This window comes from Hemitrygon akajei, chromosome 1 (genome assembly GCF_048418815.1).
Source record: "Hemitrygon akajei chromosome 1, sHemAka1.3, whole genome shotgun sequence".
Taxonomy (NCBI): Eukaryota; Metazoa; Chordata; class Chondrichthyes; order Myliobatiformes; family Dasyatidae; genus Hemitrygon; species Hemitrygon akajei.
The window spans coordinates 211616610-211632391 of NC_133124.1; the positions used below are offsets into that span (position 1 = coordinate 211616610).

Genomic DNA, 15782 nt, shown 5'->3' on the forward strand with positions numbered 1-15782 from the left:
ATCTATTTGACAATTGGTCAAATGAAGCAAGAGATCCTGAGATAAACAGGTCCCAAAAACACTTAATACCTAATTCATCCCAATCTTTAAAGACTTTATCAGTCATGGAAGGGATAAAAAAATAATTAAGGAGAATGGGAGATGATAATGAAAAATTCGATAAACCAAAAGATTTTCTAAATTGAGACCAGATCCTTAAAGTTTGCTTAACAATTATGTTATCTGTTGTTTCACCTATCACCTCCCAGCCTCTCACTTCAATCACTCCCCTCCCTTCCTTCCTTCTCATCTGGTCTCACCTATCACCTTCTAGCTTGTACTCCTTCCCCTCCTCCCACCTTCTGATTCTGGCTTCTGCCCCCTTCCTTTCCAGTCCTGAATAAGGGTCTCGGCCTGAAAAGTCAACTGTTTGATTTCACAGCAGACTGGGAGGCAGATTTTGGAAAGGTACAAAAATAACAGGGTTGTTATCATGGGTGACTTTAACTTCCCTAATATTGATTGGCACCTGATTAGTTCCAATGGTTTAGATAGGGCAGAGTTTGTTAAGTGTGTCCAGAATGGATTCCTGTCATAGTATGTTGACAGGCCGACTAGGGGCACTGCCATACTGGATCTAGTATTAGGTAACAAACTGGGTCAGGTCACAGATCTCTCAGTGGGTGAGCAATACTTAAATGCTGTGTTCAGTTCCAGTCACCTCATTATAGGAAGAATGTGGAGGTTTCAGAGAGAGTTCAGAGGAGATTTACCAGGATGTTGCCTTAACGAGAGCACATCTTATACAAACAAGAGGAAATCTACAGATGCAGAAGGGTCTCAGCCTGAAACGTCGACCCTACTCTTTTCCATAGATGCTGTCTGGCTTTCTGAGTTCCTCCAGCATTTGGTGTGTGTTGATGTGTCTTATACATAAGCTGAGTGATCTAGGACTTTTCTCTTTGGAGTAAAGGAGGATGAGAGGTGACTTATAGAACAAGATGATGAGGTATAGATAGAATGGATTGCTAGAGACCTTGTTTTCCAGAGGGGAAATGGCTAATATAAGGGGGTCATAACTTTAAGGTGATTATAGGGAGGATGTCAGAGGTAAGTTCTTTACACAGAGGGGAGTGGTGCATGGTAAGCCATGCTAATATTTAAAGATGTGAAGTCTTTTCCACCAGTATTGGGTGTTATGCAACAGATTTATACGAGCTCCATTAGGACTGATCACTGTGAATGACAAAAGGAGCTCATTGAAGTCTTTGGGTAAGATTTCAAAAGTAACCTGTGTGAACTGAGAAGGAAGGTTGGCACCTCAGCACTTCACATGTGAACGGAATTAAGTCCTCGGCCGACACCGTTCTCCCCCGACTCCAAGCCTTCCTGCCTCTTCGTGGGACTCGTGGAACGGTCGGTGTCTGTCAACCCCACTCAGGCCCCCCTCTTCTCATCTCTGTTCTGATACGTTGATGACAGTAGAGCGGCACTGTGGCGTAGTGGTTAGCACAACGCTCTACAGTGCCAGCGACCCGGGTTCAATCCCCGCCATTGCCTCGTGTGAACCGCGTGGGTTCCCTCCAGGCATCCCGCCTTCCTCCCACATGTTGGTAGGTAAATTGTCCCGTGATTAGGCTAGGGTTAAATTGGGGGATTGCAGGACAGCACGGCTCAAATGGGCCAGAAGGGCCTATTCCGCACTGTGGCTCAATAAATAAATGATTAGTGCTGGTTCTGCTCCTCTTTGTGGACGGGCTACTTTCATTTACAGTGGCACCTTCTCTGACTTTTCTTCTTTACTTGACTTCCCTAACCTATTGCCGGAGATGGAGGTGGTGACTGATATCCAGAACATAGCCACAAGAGATTCTGCAGGTGCCTATAACACCCACAAAATGGGGGAGTAACTCAGCAGGACAAGTCGTGCCTGTGGAGGGGTTTGAACAGTTTTGGACTAAAACCTTTCATTGGGATTCATTCCTATAGGTGCTGCCTGACCTGCTGAGTTCCTCTAGCATTTTCTGGTTGCTATGACCAATATTCACTACCCGCCCACAGACTGTCCAGGCGATTTTGACTCTGTTGCCTCCCAACCTGCTTCCGATACGGACACGTCCATTCTCCACTTTAATGGTGCCATCATGTCTATTGATGACAACTTCACCACTGACTGAACTTCCGATTACCTGCCCCTTCGCCATCCAGTTCCCACTCTGATGCAGGTCTGCCCTGGAACTTGGAACCACGTAGTCAGCTGAAAAATGTTCACATCCTATTAAATAAATGATAACTCAAATTCAGATTTAAGGAACTCAAACCGAGTGAAGTTTTCAGCTACCGTATCACACTGCTGGTATGGTAGCAGTTAGGTGATCTCTTTACTGCACCAATGTTCACCGATGGGGGTTTGAGTTTCTACGTTCTCCCTGTGACCACATGGGTGCCATTTGGCCGTGTGACAGAGGACTCTCTGATCTACGGGCTGTTCCCGGGGACACACACGGAGACCAACATCCGGTGCTGCTGGCAGATCATCAACTTGGTCAAAGACGCTCTTTGGTCGGCCCGAAACTTGATGGTCTACCAGCTCGCGGAGATGTCCGTGGGGGAATGCTGCCGACTGGCACATTCTCGGCTGCAGGAGTACGTGCTGAGGGACGCACTCAAACTCGGTGCAGCCACCGCAAGGGCCCGGTGGGGAAGGACCACAGTCTAGGGTTCTTCTCCCGCGGGAGTTGAGGGGTAGGGGGGTTGGGGGTATACCCCCCGAATGTGAATATGAAAGAACAAAGTACCACGTGGGTGGCGAAAATTTTGAATTTTGAAAATGTAAAGACAGTAATGGAAACAACTGTAAAGAATTGAAAGTCATTGAATGGTTATTGTATATCATTTTATTTTTGAATAAAGTATATTTTGTTTAATAAAAAAAAATTTGGCCCATCTCATCCATGCTCGTTCCCAGTGGAATAATCTCATTCCCCTGTAGCCTTGCAATTAACCTGTCTTGCAGATTCACTAAGTTCCCATTGATTCTACACTTGGGGAAATTTACAGTGGCCATTTTACCTACTGTTGGATCTCTGTTTATTTTCTGATCCTTCGGGTTCTTCCAGGAGTCAGGGATGATGAGTAGTCTTAATTTGACGATTTAATTTTATTTTAAAATGCAAACAAACATACAAGTACTAAGCAAGCTAAATAAAGAGCTGAGAAACGATGCTAAGAGTTGAATGGATGTGGAGACAAAGGAACAAAGAAGCCAAGATGGAACCTCTGAAAAATCCATCACTTTTATAGATAAGATTCCTGAGGTAAAGATCAACTAGTTAATAGGCTACATAATTAAAACAATTACATCATGTGGATAATGTGCTAATACTTAGCCAATGAAAATGAGAAAGGTGGTAAACCGTTAGTTTAGCTTCCAATGAGTGGGGATACATGAATTTGTTAAAAAGTACAAATCTTATAAAAAAAAATTTTTGAAAAACAGTGGGTTTCCAACACTACTAGCCTGTCTTTGGGAAGTGGGAGGAAACCTTGGGAATGCAGGGGAAACTTAAACGGTCACAGGGAAGACATGCAACTTCAAGGATTGAACCTGGGTATGTGGAGCTATGAGATAGCAAAGCTAGCTGCTACAACACCAAAATCAAGTGTAGACTAAACCTATTAACCATATTTTGAATATTGCTTTTAAACTGAACCATGTTTTCCGCTTTGATTTAGCTGTTGGAAAATCCACATTCGCGAGATTATTGCAGCAGGTGAATAGCGAATGGGAGGTGGTTCCAGAGCCCATCGCGAAGTGGTGTAATATTTCCACGACCAGCAACAACAAGGTGAGTGTTGTCGAGATTGCTGGAGTGTCCTGAGGCTTATCAGTCAGACTAGTTCATGAGACGGGCTCCAGAAATGAGCAATTTTAGTGACAAATATTGGCTGGAGAACTGGGGGTTGCTGTCCTTGGAACAGAAGAGTTTGAGACAAGATGAAGGCCCCAAACATCAACTGTTTATTCATTTCCGTAGATGCCGCCTGACCTGCTGATTTCCTCCAGCATTTTGTGTGTGTTGCTCCAGATTTCCAGCATCTGCAGAATCTCTAGTGTCTTGAAACAAGACTCATTGGAGAGATGTCCGAGGTCATGTTTGAAAAGGGTCTTCCGGAAGCGTAGAATCCATTTTAAAGTTTGTGGGGACTGGGCGAGGGGGAATGGGGATGAGCTATGATTAGCCCCGATGTTTTGCTTTCTCGAATGCTGTGCATGCTGCGTTGGTGCTGGAATAGGTGGTGACACTTGTGGACTGCTCCAGCACACCCTCGGGTGAGTTGGTTGTTAACGTAAATGAAGCATTTCACAGAAGTACACGTGATAAATTTGGATCTTGAATCATGAAATGCTATTGGTTAGTGAAACAACTGCAGACTGGGACCCAACTCTTTGCATTAACCTTGGTTACAATTATTGTGCTGTAAACGCTGTGAATGCTTTTATATACTTATTGAGAAACAGCATGGAACTAGCCCTTCTGACCCTTCGATCTGCACTGCCAAGAACTCCTGGTTTAACCCTAGCCTAATCGCGGGACGATTTACAATGACCAGTTTACCTACCAACTAGAACTTGTTTGGACCATGGGAGCTGCTGCTGTCCGTAAAGAGCTTGAATGTTCTTGACGTGACCGTGTGTGTTTGCTCCAGGTGATCTGGGGCAAAAGAAGAAGAAGAAAGCCCTTAACTCCGAGTGGAGTCATCGGGAAGCCGTCATGACAGCATTTTTTTTTTAGCAAGCTTTCTTATTTTTACGAGGCCGAGTCGCTGGCTCGACGCTCAACCCAGCACGGATGGAAAGCGTGCAAGGGAGCCGGCTGGATTCGAACTCAGGAGCCTTCGCTCTGAAGTCCGGCGCTGATGCCACTACGCCACCAGCTGGCCCCACATCCCAAAGACATGGGTTAATTGGTCACACGGCCGTACTTTGGCAGTACAGACTCAATGGGGCTGAGGGAGCCTGCTATTGTGCTACATCTCTAAATGAAAATAAAATAAACTGAGGTTAGAGGCTGCAAAACCATCTAGAACCTAATCCAATTTCCCAGTACTTAATTCTTACTTGGATCCTTAGCTCCCAGTGGAGGCCATCGCTGACCTCCCGTCTTCATTGTCCAAAGTCGATGGTACGGTTGGAGTTCTTCAATGTTTCTGTAATCCATTGTATCCACTGTACAGGGGATCGGCCTACACAGCTTCCCCAAAGTTCTGTTGGCCGGCCTTACCCGTTTCCATCTCTCATGACGAGGACATAGGGTTGGACTTTGGGAGGCAAGTTCCCAGTACTTGGTCTGTAATCGGCCGTGTGATTCCATTGTTTGTTCAGGAACTGCTTCGGTGTGAGAGTTTCAGCCACCTCCTCCGCCACCCTCTTGAGCAGTGCCTGCCGCAACTCAATCACACTCTGGGTGAAAAAGAAACTAACTCGTTGATACAGATTTACACACACAAAATGCCGGTGGAACTCAGCAGGTCGGGCAGCATCAATGGAGAGGAAGAAACGTTCAACGTTTTGGGCTGAAACCTTTCATCAGGTCTGGACATGTAAGATTATTAACGGGTTGGACACGCTCACGGCAGGAAACATGTTCCCGATGTTGGGGGAGTCCAGAACCAGAGGCCACAGTTTAAGAATAAGGAGTAGGCCATTTAGAACAGAGTTGAGGAAAAACTTTTTCACCCAGAGAGCTGTGGATCTATGGAATGCTCTGCCTCAAAAGGCAGTGGAGGCCAATTCTCTGGATGCTTTCAAGAAAGAGTTAGATAGAGCTCTTAAAGATAACGGAGTCAAAGGATATGGGGAGAAGGCAGGAACGGGGTACTGATTGTGGATGATCAGCCATGATCACATTGAATGGCGGTGCTGGCTCAAAGGGCCAAATGGCCTACTCCTGCACCTATTGTCTACTGGAAGGGGGAAGGAGCCGGAATAAGAAGGTGGAAGGAGTAGCAGATAGAAGGACAGCTACCACAAAGTATCCAAAGGTTGTTTAAAATGAGAGAAAGTCTACATGATTTGAGAGGAACTTGTATATTTCAAAAACAAAGGATAAGAACAAATGTAAAAGATCATTGTATTTCAGTCAGAGGGGTGAATCTATGGAACAGTTGTAGTGAGAATTTAAAAACATGCACTACACTTAAGTTTAAAAAAACATTTAAAAATTATTTAATGAACAAATATAAAATACATGATTTAAAATGAATGGGAGTAATGTAAATAAATGATATTTGGAATTGGATTTTGTGTTAAAAGATTATGAATTTTTTTGTTTTTGATGTGATGATAGATGCCAAATATGTTGTTGTATAAGTAAGAGGGGTGGGCGTAATAAGCTGCAGCTTCAGCCTACATCCTTCCGGTCTGTTTTAAAGAATATCTATGTTTTTTGTTGTAATTTTGTCCTATGAAATCATCGTTATGAAATCATCATTGTAAATGATGCTTTTTGTTATGTTTGTACTGACCGAAATAAATCAATCTCATTCATTCATTTATTCATTCAAGGTGATAGGGGGAATGTCAGAGATGAGTTTTGTGCATAGAGATTGGTGAATGCATGAAATGCCCTGCCGGGGTAGTGGTAGTGACAGACACATTTTGGGACATTTAAGAGATATTTAGATAGGCAGGTGGATGACAGAAAAACAAAGGGTTATGTAGAAGAGAAAGGTTAGATTGATCTAAGAGTGTCCCTAATGCCCTCTTTTCTCCCTTAATTTCTACAAACTCTGTGTCCCTGAAGAGCCTCCCCAATATTCAGTGGGCAAAAATCGGTCATCTTTCAAGTTTCACTGGAAGGGCTATTTATCTACGGTTGTTGGATTTGACATTGGGTTTTAACAGCTTGATTGCAGTCTCAATTAGTAGGTTAAAAGGTCAGTGCAATGTTGTGGGCTGAATGGCCTGTCCCATGCTGTAATTTTCTATGTTCTCTGGTGTAGCTACTACTTACGCCAATTTAATATGAACTTGCCCCAGAACTACTTTGCTCCAAAATAACTCTTCAACTGCAATTTTCTCCAGCTTTCTCCTTTGTTTATTGAAACCCTTGCTCACATCTTCTGACAGCTCACACTGATTATTCTTTTGGCTCCTAATGCAAGCCACTCTGTCTCTGCTTAACCCTTTGCTCTGAATATACTCAAAAATGCCTTGGGTTTCTCCTTAATCTTATCTGCCATTTAACTGCTTTGGCCATCTTTTCTCCCTTTATTTCTACACACTCTGTGTTCCTGAAGTGCCTCCCCAATATTCAGTGGGCTCGATCCGTCATCTTTCATGCTTCACCAGAAGGGCTGCTTATTTACAGTTGTTGGGTTTGACATTAGGTTTTAAGGGCTTGACTGCAATCTCACGTCACTGCAGGGGTTGTAAATGTCCAGGACAAAAAAGCAGGCAGACAAAATCAACCCTACCCACCCAGCAAATCATAAACACGAGGGCTTCTGCAGATGTTGAATATTCAGAGCAACGCACGCAAAATGTTGAAGGAACTCAGTAGGTTAGGCAGCATCTAAGGAGAGTCTTCATGAAGGTTCATGGCCCAAAACGTCGAATCTTTGTTCCTCTCCATAGAGGCTGCCCGACCTGCTGAGCCCCTCCAGCATTTTGAGTAAACTGCACTGGCCTGATAGACCACTTGGCTATCAACTTCTAGCTTGCATTCCTTCCCCCTTCTTTTCCAGTCCTGATGAAGGGTCTGGGCCCAAAACATTGACTGTTTATTCTGCTCCATAGATGCTTCTGACCTGCTAAATTCCTCCAACATTTTGTATATGTTCAACGGGCCAACTCTGAACCGCCTCTCAGCTCTTATGACACCCCAGGCAGCTACTTACGTGACTATGTTCTATTAACACGTACAAATAAGCTGGATGAACTGAGCAGGTCGGGCAGCATCCGTTGAAAGGAGCAGTCAGCGTTTCGGGCCGAGACCCTTCGTCAGGACTCGGCCGGAAACGTTGACTGCTCCTTTCAACGGATGCTGCCCGACCTGCTGAGTTCATCCAGCTTATTTGTACGTGTTATTTGACCACAGCATCTGCAGTGTACTTTGTGATGACTATGTTCTGCTTTTTCCTTTCTCGTTATTTTGAATGTGTGTGTGTATGTTTCTGCACCTTGGCCCCAGAAGATCGCTGTCTTATTTGGCTATACCTATATATGGTTCGAATGACAACTAAACTTGATTTGATTCGGTTTTCCTCAGGGTTTCCAGCATCTGCAGAGATCTCATTCTAATGCTGGTGGTTTGTTATTTCCCCAGGATGTGGCTGGGCAGAAGAGCGTTGGCAACCTGCTTCAGATGCTGTATCAGGACCCCCAGCGGTGGTCCTACACCTTCCAGTCACACTCCTGCATGAGTCGCATCAAGACCCACCTGGCACCGTTGTCGCCCAGGCTCCTGAAGGCAACGGAGCCCACGCAGATATTTGAGCGATCCGTCTACAGTGACAGGTAACCACGCGCCATAGAAGTAACTGACTCTGGTATCCGTCAACACGGGAGGATCTGCAGAGGAACACAAGCAATATGCTGGGGGTCAGGCGGCATCCATTGAGAAGAATAAGTAGTCAATGTTTTGGGCCAAGGTCCTTCAGGACACATCACAGTGAAGGGCGAAACTTAAATTATAACCAATTTTGACCCTGACATTCTCACTGAGTAACAGGGTGTGAATACATCTCTACCAGAGGAGGTGTGAGGTGCTCCTTCCCTCCACTTCCATGGTCATGAGACGATCATCGCCCATGTCATATGACACGCCACTTAACGATGAAGTTCCTTGCTCATGTAAGGAAGCACGACTCTGCAGCACCAGTTGTTTAACAGTTCAGAGTTTAAGTTGAGTTTGTTGCCATCTACACTTGTGCAAGTGGAAAACTTACTTGCGGCAACATAACAGGCACATGGCAACAGATAAGCAGCGTTCACGAGTCTGAAACGCTGACTCTTTATTCCTCTCTATAGATGCTACCTGGCCTGCTGAGTTCCTCCAGCATATTGTCCGTGCTGATTGAAAGGAAGTAGCTGTTCCTGAACCTTGTGGTGTAGGACTTCAGGCTCCTGTACATCTGCCTGATGGTTACCACAAGAACGTTCAGATTCAGACTCATGATGTGCATTGAAACTTACAGCGAAATGTGTTGCTTACGTTAACGGCTGACACACCCGAGTGTGTGCTGGGGGCAGCCCGCAAGTGTTGCCACACGTTTCGGCACCAACAATGTTCAGCACAAATATATGATTAGGTGGTGATATTCTACTGTGGTACAATCTTCAGGTTTTTCTTTGTCCCTTCTTACCGCCACTTCTATTATATCGATCAACAGCCTTAATTATTACTCATGATCACAGAGTGACATGGTGGCATGGCCTAAATGGTAGGGATCTTTGATGATAAATGTTACCAGTGGAAAGGAAACAGGAATACAAGAGACTGCAGATATCCACAATGGTCATCCTGATTTGGTTGGAAGTCCCTTTTCCACACCAGTCTGTCCCTCCTTGTCCTTTTCCACTGCTAGGGCGAGGTCAGAAGTGGAACAAGGTCTTATAATCCAGATGGGTGGTCTACAACCCAGGAATATAAAAGATGAATTTTCCAATTTTGGGTACCTCTGTGTTCCTTTCTTTCCTGATCTATCCATGTTTTCTTACACCCCCTCCCCTTATGTCCAGCCTCTACCCCCCACCCCACCTGATTCCCACTTTCTTGGGGTCTCTATCTCATCACCATTCCCCCCCCCCCCCCCACCACTGGTTCCAAACGTCCAACATAAATTCCTTCATTTTACTCCACCTACCATCTCACCTACTTGACAGATTTCTGAATCTGCAGCCCTCTCTTGTCCCCGTTTATATCCCCTCTGTGGCCCCCAGTTATCCCTCCCCAACCTTTGACTGGAGAAGGTTCAGAAGCGATTCACAAGAATTATTCCGGGAATGAGGAGCGTTCATGCCTCTGGGCCTGTACTCACCGGAGTTTAGAAGAATGACACAGGGATCTCATTGGAGCCTATCAAATCTTGAAAGGTCTGGATAGAGTGGACTTGGACCTATAGTGGGGGAGTCTAGGACCAGAGGGCACAACTTCAGAATACAAGGACGTCCCTTCAGAACAGAGATGAGGAGGAATTTCTTTAGCCAGAGGGTTATGAATCTGTGGAATTCATTGCCACAGGTGGCTGTGGAGGCCAAGTCACTGGGTATATTTTGGTGTTTGATAGATTCTCGATTAGTAGGGGTGTCAAAGCTTACAGGGAGAAAGCAGGAGAAGGGGGTTGAGAGGGATAATTGATGGAATGGCAGAGCAGACTCATTGGGCCAAATGTCCTAATTCTGCACCTGTGTCTTTTGGTCCCGTCTCCTGTTCAACTGGCTCCATCTGCCCATCGTCCTCCTCCTCACCTGGATCCCCCCTTATCACACCTCTTTACCCTGGCTATCTTCTCTCCGCACGCATAGTCCTGACACAGGGTCTTGACCTGAAACATCAACCATCCTTTTGTCACAATAGATAATCTCCCTGACCACTGAGTTCTGCTGAGTTTATTGTTCTGATGGAGCGAAAAGAGATTTAATTAGGAAACCATTCTATCCACAGTTCAGTGTATCCTCTGGTTTGTCTTCATTTGTGTATTAAATGAGATTCAATGTCAGGTTCGTTGTGAGTTCAGGTCCTCTTCTTACTGGAAGCTTTAGAGAATGTGCAGAGGAGATTTACCTGAACGCTGTCTGGATTTCAGAGCATGTTTTCTGAGGATAGGTTGAGTGAACTAGGGCTTTTCAACTTGGAGCGGAGAGAGGTGACTTGACTGAGCTGTAGAATATGCCTGGACTCTTTCAATTTTGGGTTTTCCATTTTGTGTTCTTCGCTTGGCATTTCCGTTGCACGAGTTGTTTATTTGCGCATTAGGGGGTGGTTGATGGTTTTCTTTGTTCCGTGGCTGTCTGTGAGGAAGACAGATTTCAGGGTCGTCTGCTGCATACATACTTTTGATAATAAATGCACTTTCAATCTTTGAGAAGATGATTAGAGGCATAGATCGTGTGTGTAGCCGGAGACTTTTTTCCCCCAGGGCAGATAGGACTAAAATGAAGAGGCATAATTTTGAGGTGATTGGAGGGAAGTATAGGGGGATGTCAGAGGTAAGCTTTTTACACAGAGAGTGGTGGGTGCCCTGTCAGTGGTGGTGGCAGAGGCAGATACATTTGGGACATTTAAGAAACCCTTAGATAGGCACACAGATCATAGAGAAACGGAGGGCTATATAGGAGGGAAGGGTTATATCGATCTTATAGTAGGTTAAGAAGTTGGCATAACATTGTGGGCCAAAGGGCCTTTATTGTGCTGTTCATAGACATACATGCACAGGGTGTGAATGTCATAAATATTGCTTTTTGTACCAGCAACATAGCACATAACATATTAACATAATTTATGATAAATTAACACAACTTAAGTTAAATTAACATAAATTATACATTACTTACACCACAAAATATACATAATGACATTAGTGTAAGTTGAAAGAGAGAAAAAGATGTATGGTCCACAGAGCGTTAGGGTTTTCAGGTCAGTCCAATAACCCGATGGCTGTGGGGATGAATTGCGGTTGACTTGTTTTCCTCTCTTCTAACTGAGGCCACAGACAGGAACCCCACTGCTCCCCCAGCTGAAGTGAGCTCTCACAGTTAGGTGACTGACTCTGAACCCTTGTGACTCAAGATGGTGCCAAGCTGTGGTCTTTGTTGGGGTTGCAGCTCAGGCAGATTTTTTTCAGGTATTCTTTAGGTTCGTAGGTATGGTTTTTGGGGCAGAGAGGGGAGTTATGGGTCAGTTGGGGTTTAGGGACAGGGATGTCGGGGAGATTTGAGGACAGGCTGGAGACTAAACTCTTTTTCACGTTCGAAGGCCAGCAGTGAGGGCACTGTTAGGGCCAGCAGACTGGTGAAGATGTTTTCGGTCTCATCATCGACAAGACTAGAGTTTGAGATCTAGTTTTGGGGGGATTTATCATTGGTAGGGTGGAGGAGAGACGAGGTGAAAGGCACTCCTTCCCTCTGCTAGACTTCAGGTCACCTTTGGGCAAGGTGTAAGCACCTGCTTAGCACTGCCCCCCCCCCCCCACCCCCAAGCAGGGTCACGTGAAACCATGGGAGCAGGTGGGGGATGGTCGTCTGAGCAGCTGGTACGTACCATGCCCTGGTTATGCGACCACTGATGCCAGGCAGACTCGCTAAAGAGTACCGAAAATGGCTGGGGTCACCCTTCGGGTAAAGACACTGCCCAGGAGAAGGGAATGGCAAACTACTTCTGTAGAAGAAGTTGCCCAGAGCAGTCGTGGGCATGGAAAGACCATGATCGCCCACGTCACATAATGAACTAACGCCATTGATGAGACTGGCATTTGGGCCCTCATTCATTATTATCTGCAAGTACTGGATTTATACTGAAGATCGAAGCTTGAAGGTTGATCGGAGTTCTAGATCAAAGCCCAAAGGTTGATCGGAGTTCTAGATCAAAGCCTGAAGGCTGATGGGAGTTCCAGATCGTAGATCAAAGGTCAGGATTGAAACCCGAAGGTCAATCAGAAACCCAGAAGTTGATGCCCAATAGCTGGAGTCTGCAAATCTCTGTGAGTCTTGCTGGGGTAATCCGGCCCAGTATCTATGAATCCGCTGAAGGCTGGAACCCAAAGGAATCCTGTCCTGGGATTAGAGGGCTGTGTATGTGCATGGGTAGAGGGAGGCAGGAAGATACAGGGCTTGTTTCACTGTTGTTGTTTTGTTGCTTGGGATGTTCTGTGTTGTGCCGATTCGGCCAGGTGGGGCTCGTCCGCCTTGGACGGCAGCCCACCTAGCAGAAGGAGAACTCCGAAATTAAACCTCTGTTACCTTGTGGCCATACCCACCCATAGGAAAGGCTTCGGGAGTAAACCCCGTGGAAGAAATCCGGAGCCAGGGTCACTAAGGCAGTTTGATGTTGTTTACAACTTCAGTCTGGCAACCTCTGCGATGACACTGGTGCCAAGCTGTATCGGAGCTTGCCCTGCCCTTGGACTACATCAGTGATATGGAGAGGGGGAGCCCACTGCATGGGCAACAGCTGGTTCTTCAAATCTTCCCACCCAGGCTTGTGCCCTGGAGAGGACACAGTCCACCAGAGGCGCAAACCCATGATCCCCTGGGATCAACGGCTGACATGTTGTGCTGAGCATTGTGGGCACCCTCTGTTGGTGCCCGAATGCATACACAGACTATTTTCAGGGCAGGCACGTTATTGGCTGTGTTGATTATTATTACGTGACACATTTCACTGTATCTTTCAATGTACGTGTAATAAATAAATCTGACTCAGAACCCTTACAACTGAACCATAAAGCCATTGAACTTTGACAAAATCTTCACTGCTGCAACCTACTCCCCAGCCAGTTTTTTTTTTAGAATCACTAGCCTGCTGTTATAAAGGTGGCTGAACCTTTATCAGAATTTAACTACAAATTTGCAGAAGCCTCTTGGAAGAACTTGAAATACCGGTTGTTCCACTGCGGAGAGCGCCATACTTCAGCATGGCAACTGCTCTGCCCGGGACTGCAACAAATGGCAGACAGTTGGGAATGCGGCCCAATCCGTCGCGAAGTCCAGCCTTCCCTCCACGGACTATGTCTACACTTCCCACCGCCTCAGCAAAGCCCCTTACATCAGAGAACGTGGTTCCAGCCATTCTGCCCACAACTTTCTACCAACCTTTTAATCTTCTCTAAGATCAACCTAACTCCTCTCTTCTCCATAGCCTCCATTTTTCTTTCGTCCATGTGTCTATGTACTAGTCCCTAATATATCTGCTGCTACACCACCTTTGGCAACACGTTTTACACACCTAATGCTCTCTGTGTAAAAATAAAAACTGTCTCTTATATTCCCTCCATACTTTGCTCCAGCCATCTTAGAACTGTGCCCTCACGTATTAGCCATTTCCGCCCTGGGGAAAAGTCTCTGGCTGTCCACTCTAAATATGCCTCATAATCTTCTACACCTTTATCAAATCACTTCTCATCTTCCTTCACTCCAAAGAGAAAACCCTAGCTCACTGACCCTATCCTCATAAGACATGCTCTCTAATCCAGGCAGCATCCTGGTAAAATACAGAAATACAACTGCAGATGCTGTGGATCAAAGAACCTACTGAGTTCTTCCAGTGTTGTGTCAGCATCCTGGTAAATCTCCTCTGTACCTTCTCTAAAGCTTTCACATCCTTCCTATAATAAAGTTTCTTTTTGTAATTTATTTTTTTTATTGAAGTTCATCATCAAACAAACATTTCCGTAAGATGTATTTCAGACATTGTACATATATATCATATAATCATATATATCACAAATCTCCACAAAGTATTTATCTGAGGTACACACTTATAGAAAAGAGTGGAGAGAAAGAACAAGCAAAAGGGAAAAACTATGTACAAGTAGGGAGTGATCTTTTGTTTTTACAACAGATTCACTGATTTGTAAGAATAAAGTCAGGCCTATAAGGCATTATTTAGTTAAACCATTTTTCCCAGTATGAATCAAATTGTTCCATATTGGATAAAATTCTCTTATGTTTGATTGGATTTAATAGCCCATTAACATTAAAAGAAATGAATTTTACCTTGTCCGTAGCCATCTGTATTTATCTGTCAATGCACCATTGAAATTAGAATAAAACTTAATCGATCTACTCCCTGAACAAATACGAACCAAGAAACGCAGATAATAACAAAAATGGCAACGAACGTGTGATTCCAAGGCTGAGGTCTCTAGTAGATGACCCTGCATTGAGCTAGAGGAAATGTCTAGCTTTGGGGGATAACCCCTTCCTACTTGTGATTTGAGGGCCCCCAATGCAGTATTCATAAAAGTCAGTGAACAAATCCATTACACAGAAAAGATTTCCCTGTGTACTCCTCCTATATATACACACACACATTACATACATATATATATATATATATATATATTCTCATTTTGGTGGGGAAAAAGGAGTAAGTGAGCGAATAAAGAATAACAACTAAGTAATATAAAATCCACATTATAATAAGTATTTCTTGAGATAGGTATATCACCGTGTACTTTTGCTTTCATTTAGCTTCTCAAGATTTTTAAAGTTAGCTAAACCTTATGGCTCTTCTGAAGGGAGTGAGGACTGTCTTTGGGAAACTCCCGGTCTCTTCCTGATATATTTATCTCGGCCTCCTCCTGTCTCCTGCCTTCTCGATTCTCGCACTATTTCCCAAGCGGAGCGGGACAGTTCCTCAGCCAGGCTTTCCCTCGTTTTGGTGACACTGACGGGCAAACCTCTGGCCTTCATGTCTGTAGTCGCCTCTTCCACCGTCTGGTATGGTACAACCGCGTCCCGTTGTCATAAAACACTTGAAGTTTAGCAGGGTACGGAGTCTGAAATCTAATCTTATTTTGCTTTAGTACTCACTTTACTTCAGAGTATTCTTTGCGTTTCTGCAGGACCGCGGGGGGTGGTAATCTTGGTCGAAATATATTAATTTATCGTCGGAAAACACTCTCTTCTTACCCCTGGCCCTTTGTAGAATCTGCGTCTTGGTGCTGTACCGAAGGAATTTAATTATTATAGAGCGTGGCTTTCTGTCCTGGGTAGGTTTCGGAACCAGCGCGCGGTGCGTCCTCTCGATTTCCAGCTTCATAACCGAGGGAATATCCAGCGCGTCCCGCAGTAGCTT

General features: G+C 44.9%; 1 protein-coding gene across 1 annotated transcript in view; it reads left to right on the top strand.

The window, feature by feature from the left end:
- Positions 1–15782, top strand: part of LOC140735135 (deoxycytidine kinase 2-like) — a 39630-nt gene that overhangs the window by 8746 nt on the left and 15102 nt on the right. Inside the window, exons 2-3 of the mRNA XM_073059928.1 lie at positions 3715–3827; positions 8310–8500. Of these exons, the coding sequence (XP_072916029.1) occupies positions 3715–3827; positions 8310–8500 (304 nt within the window). The remainder of the gene's footprint in view (positions 1–3714; positions 3828–8309; positions 8501–15782) is intronic.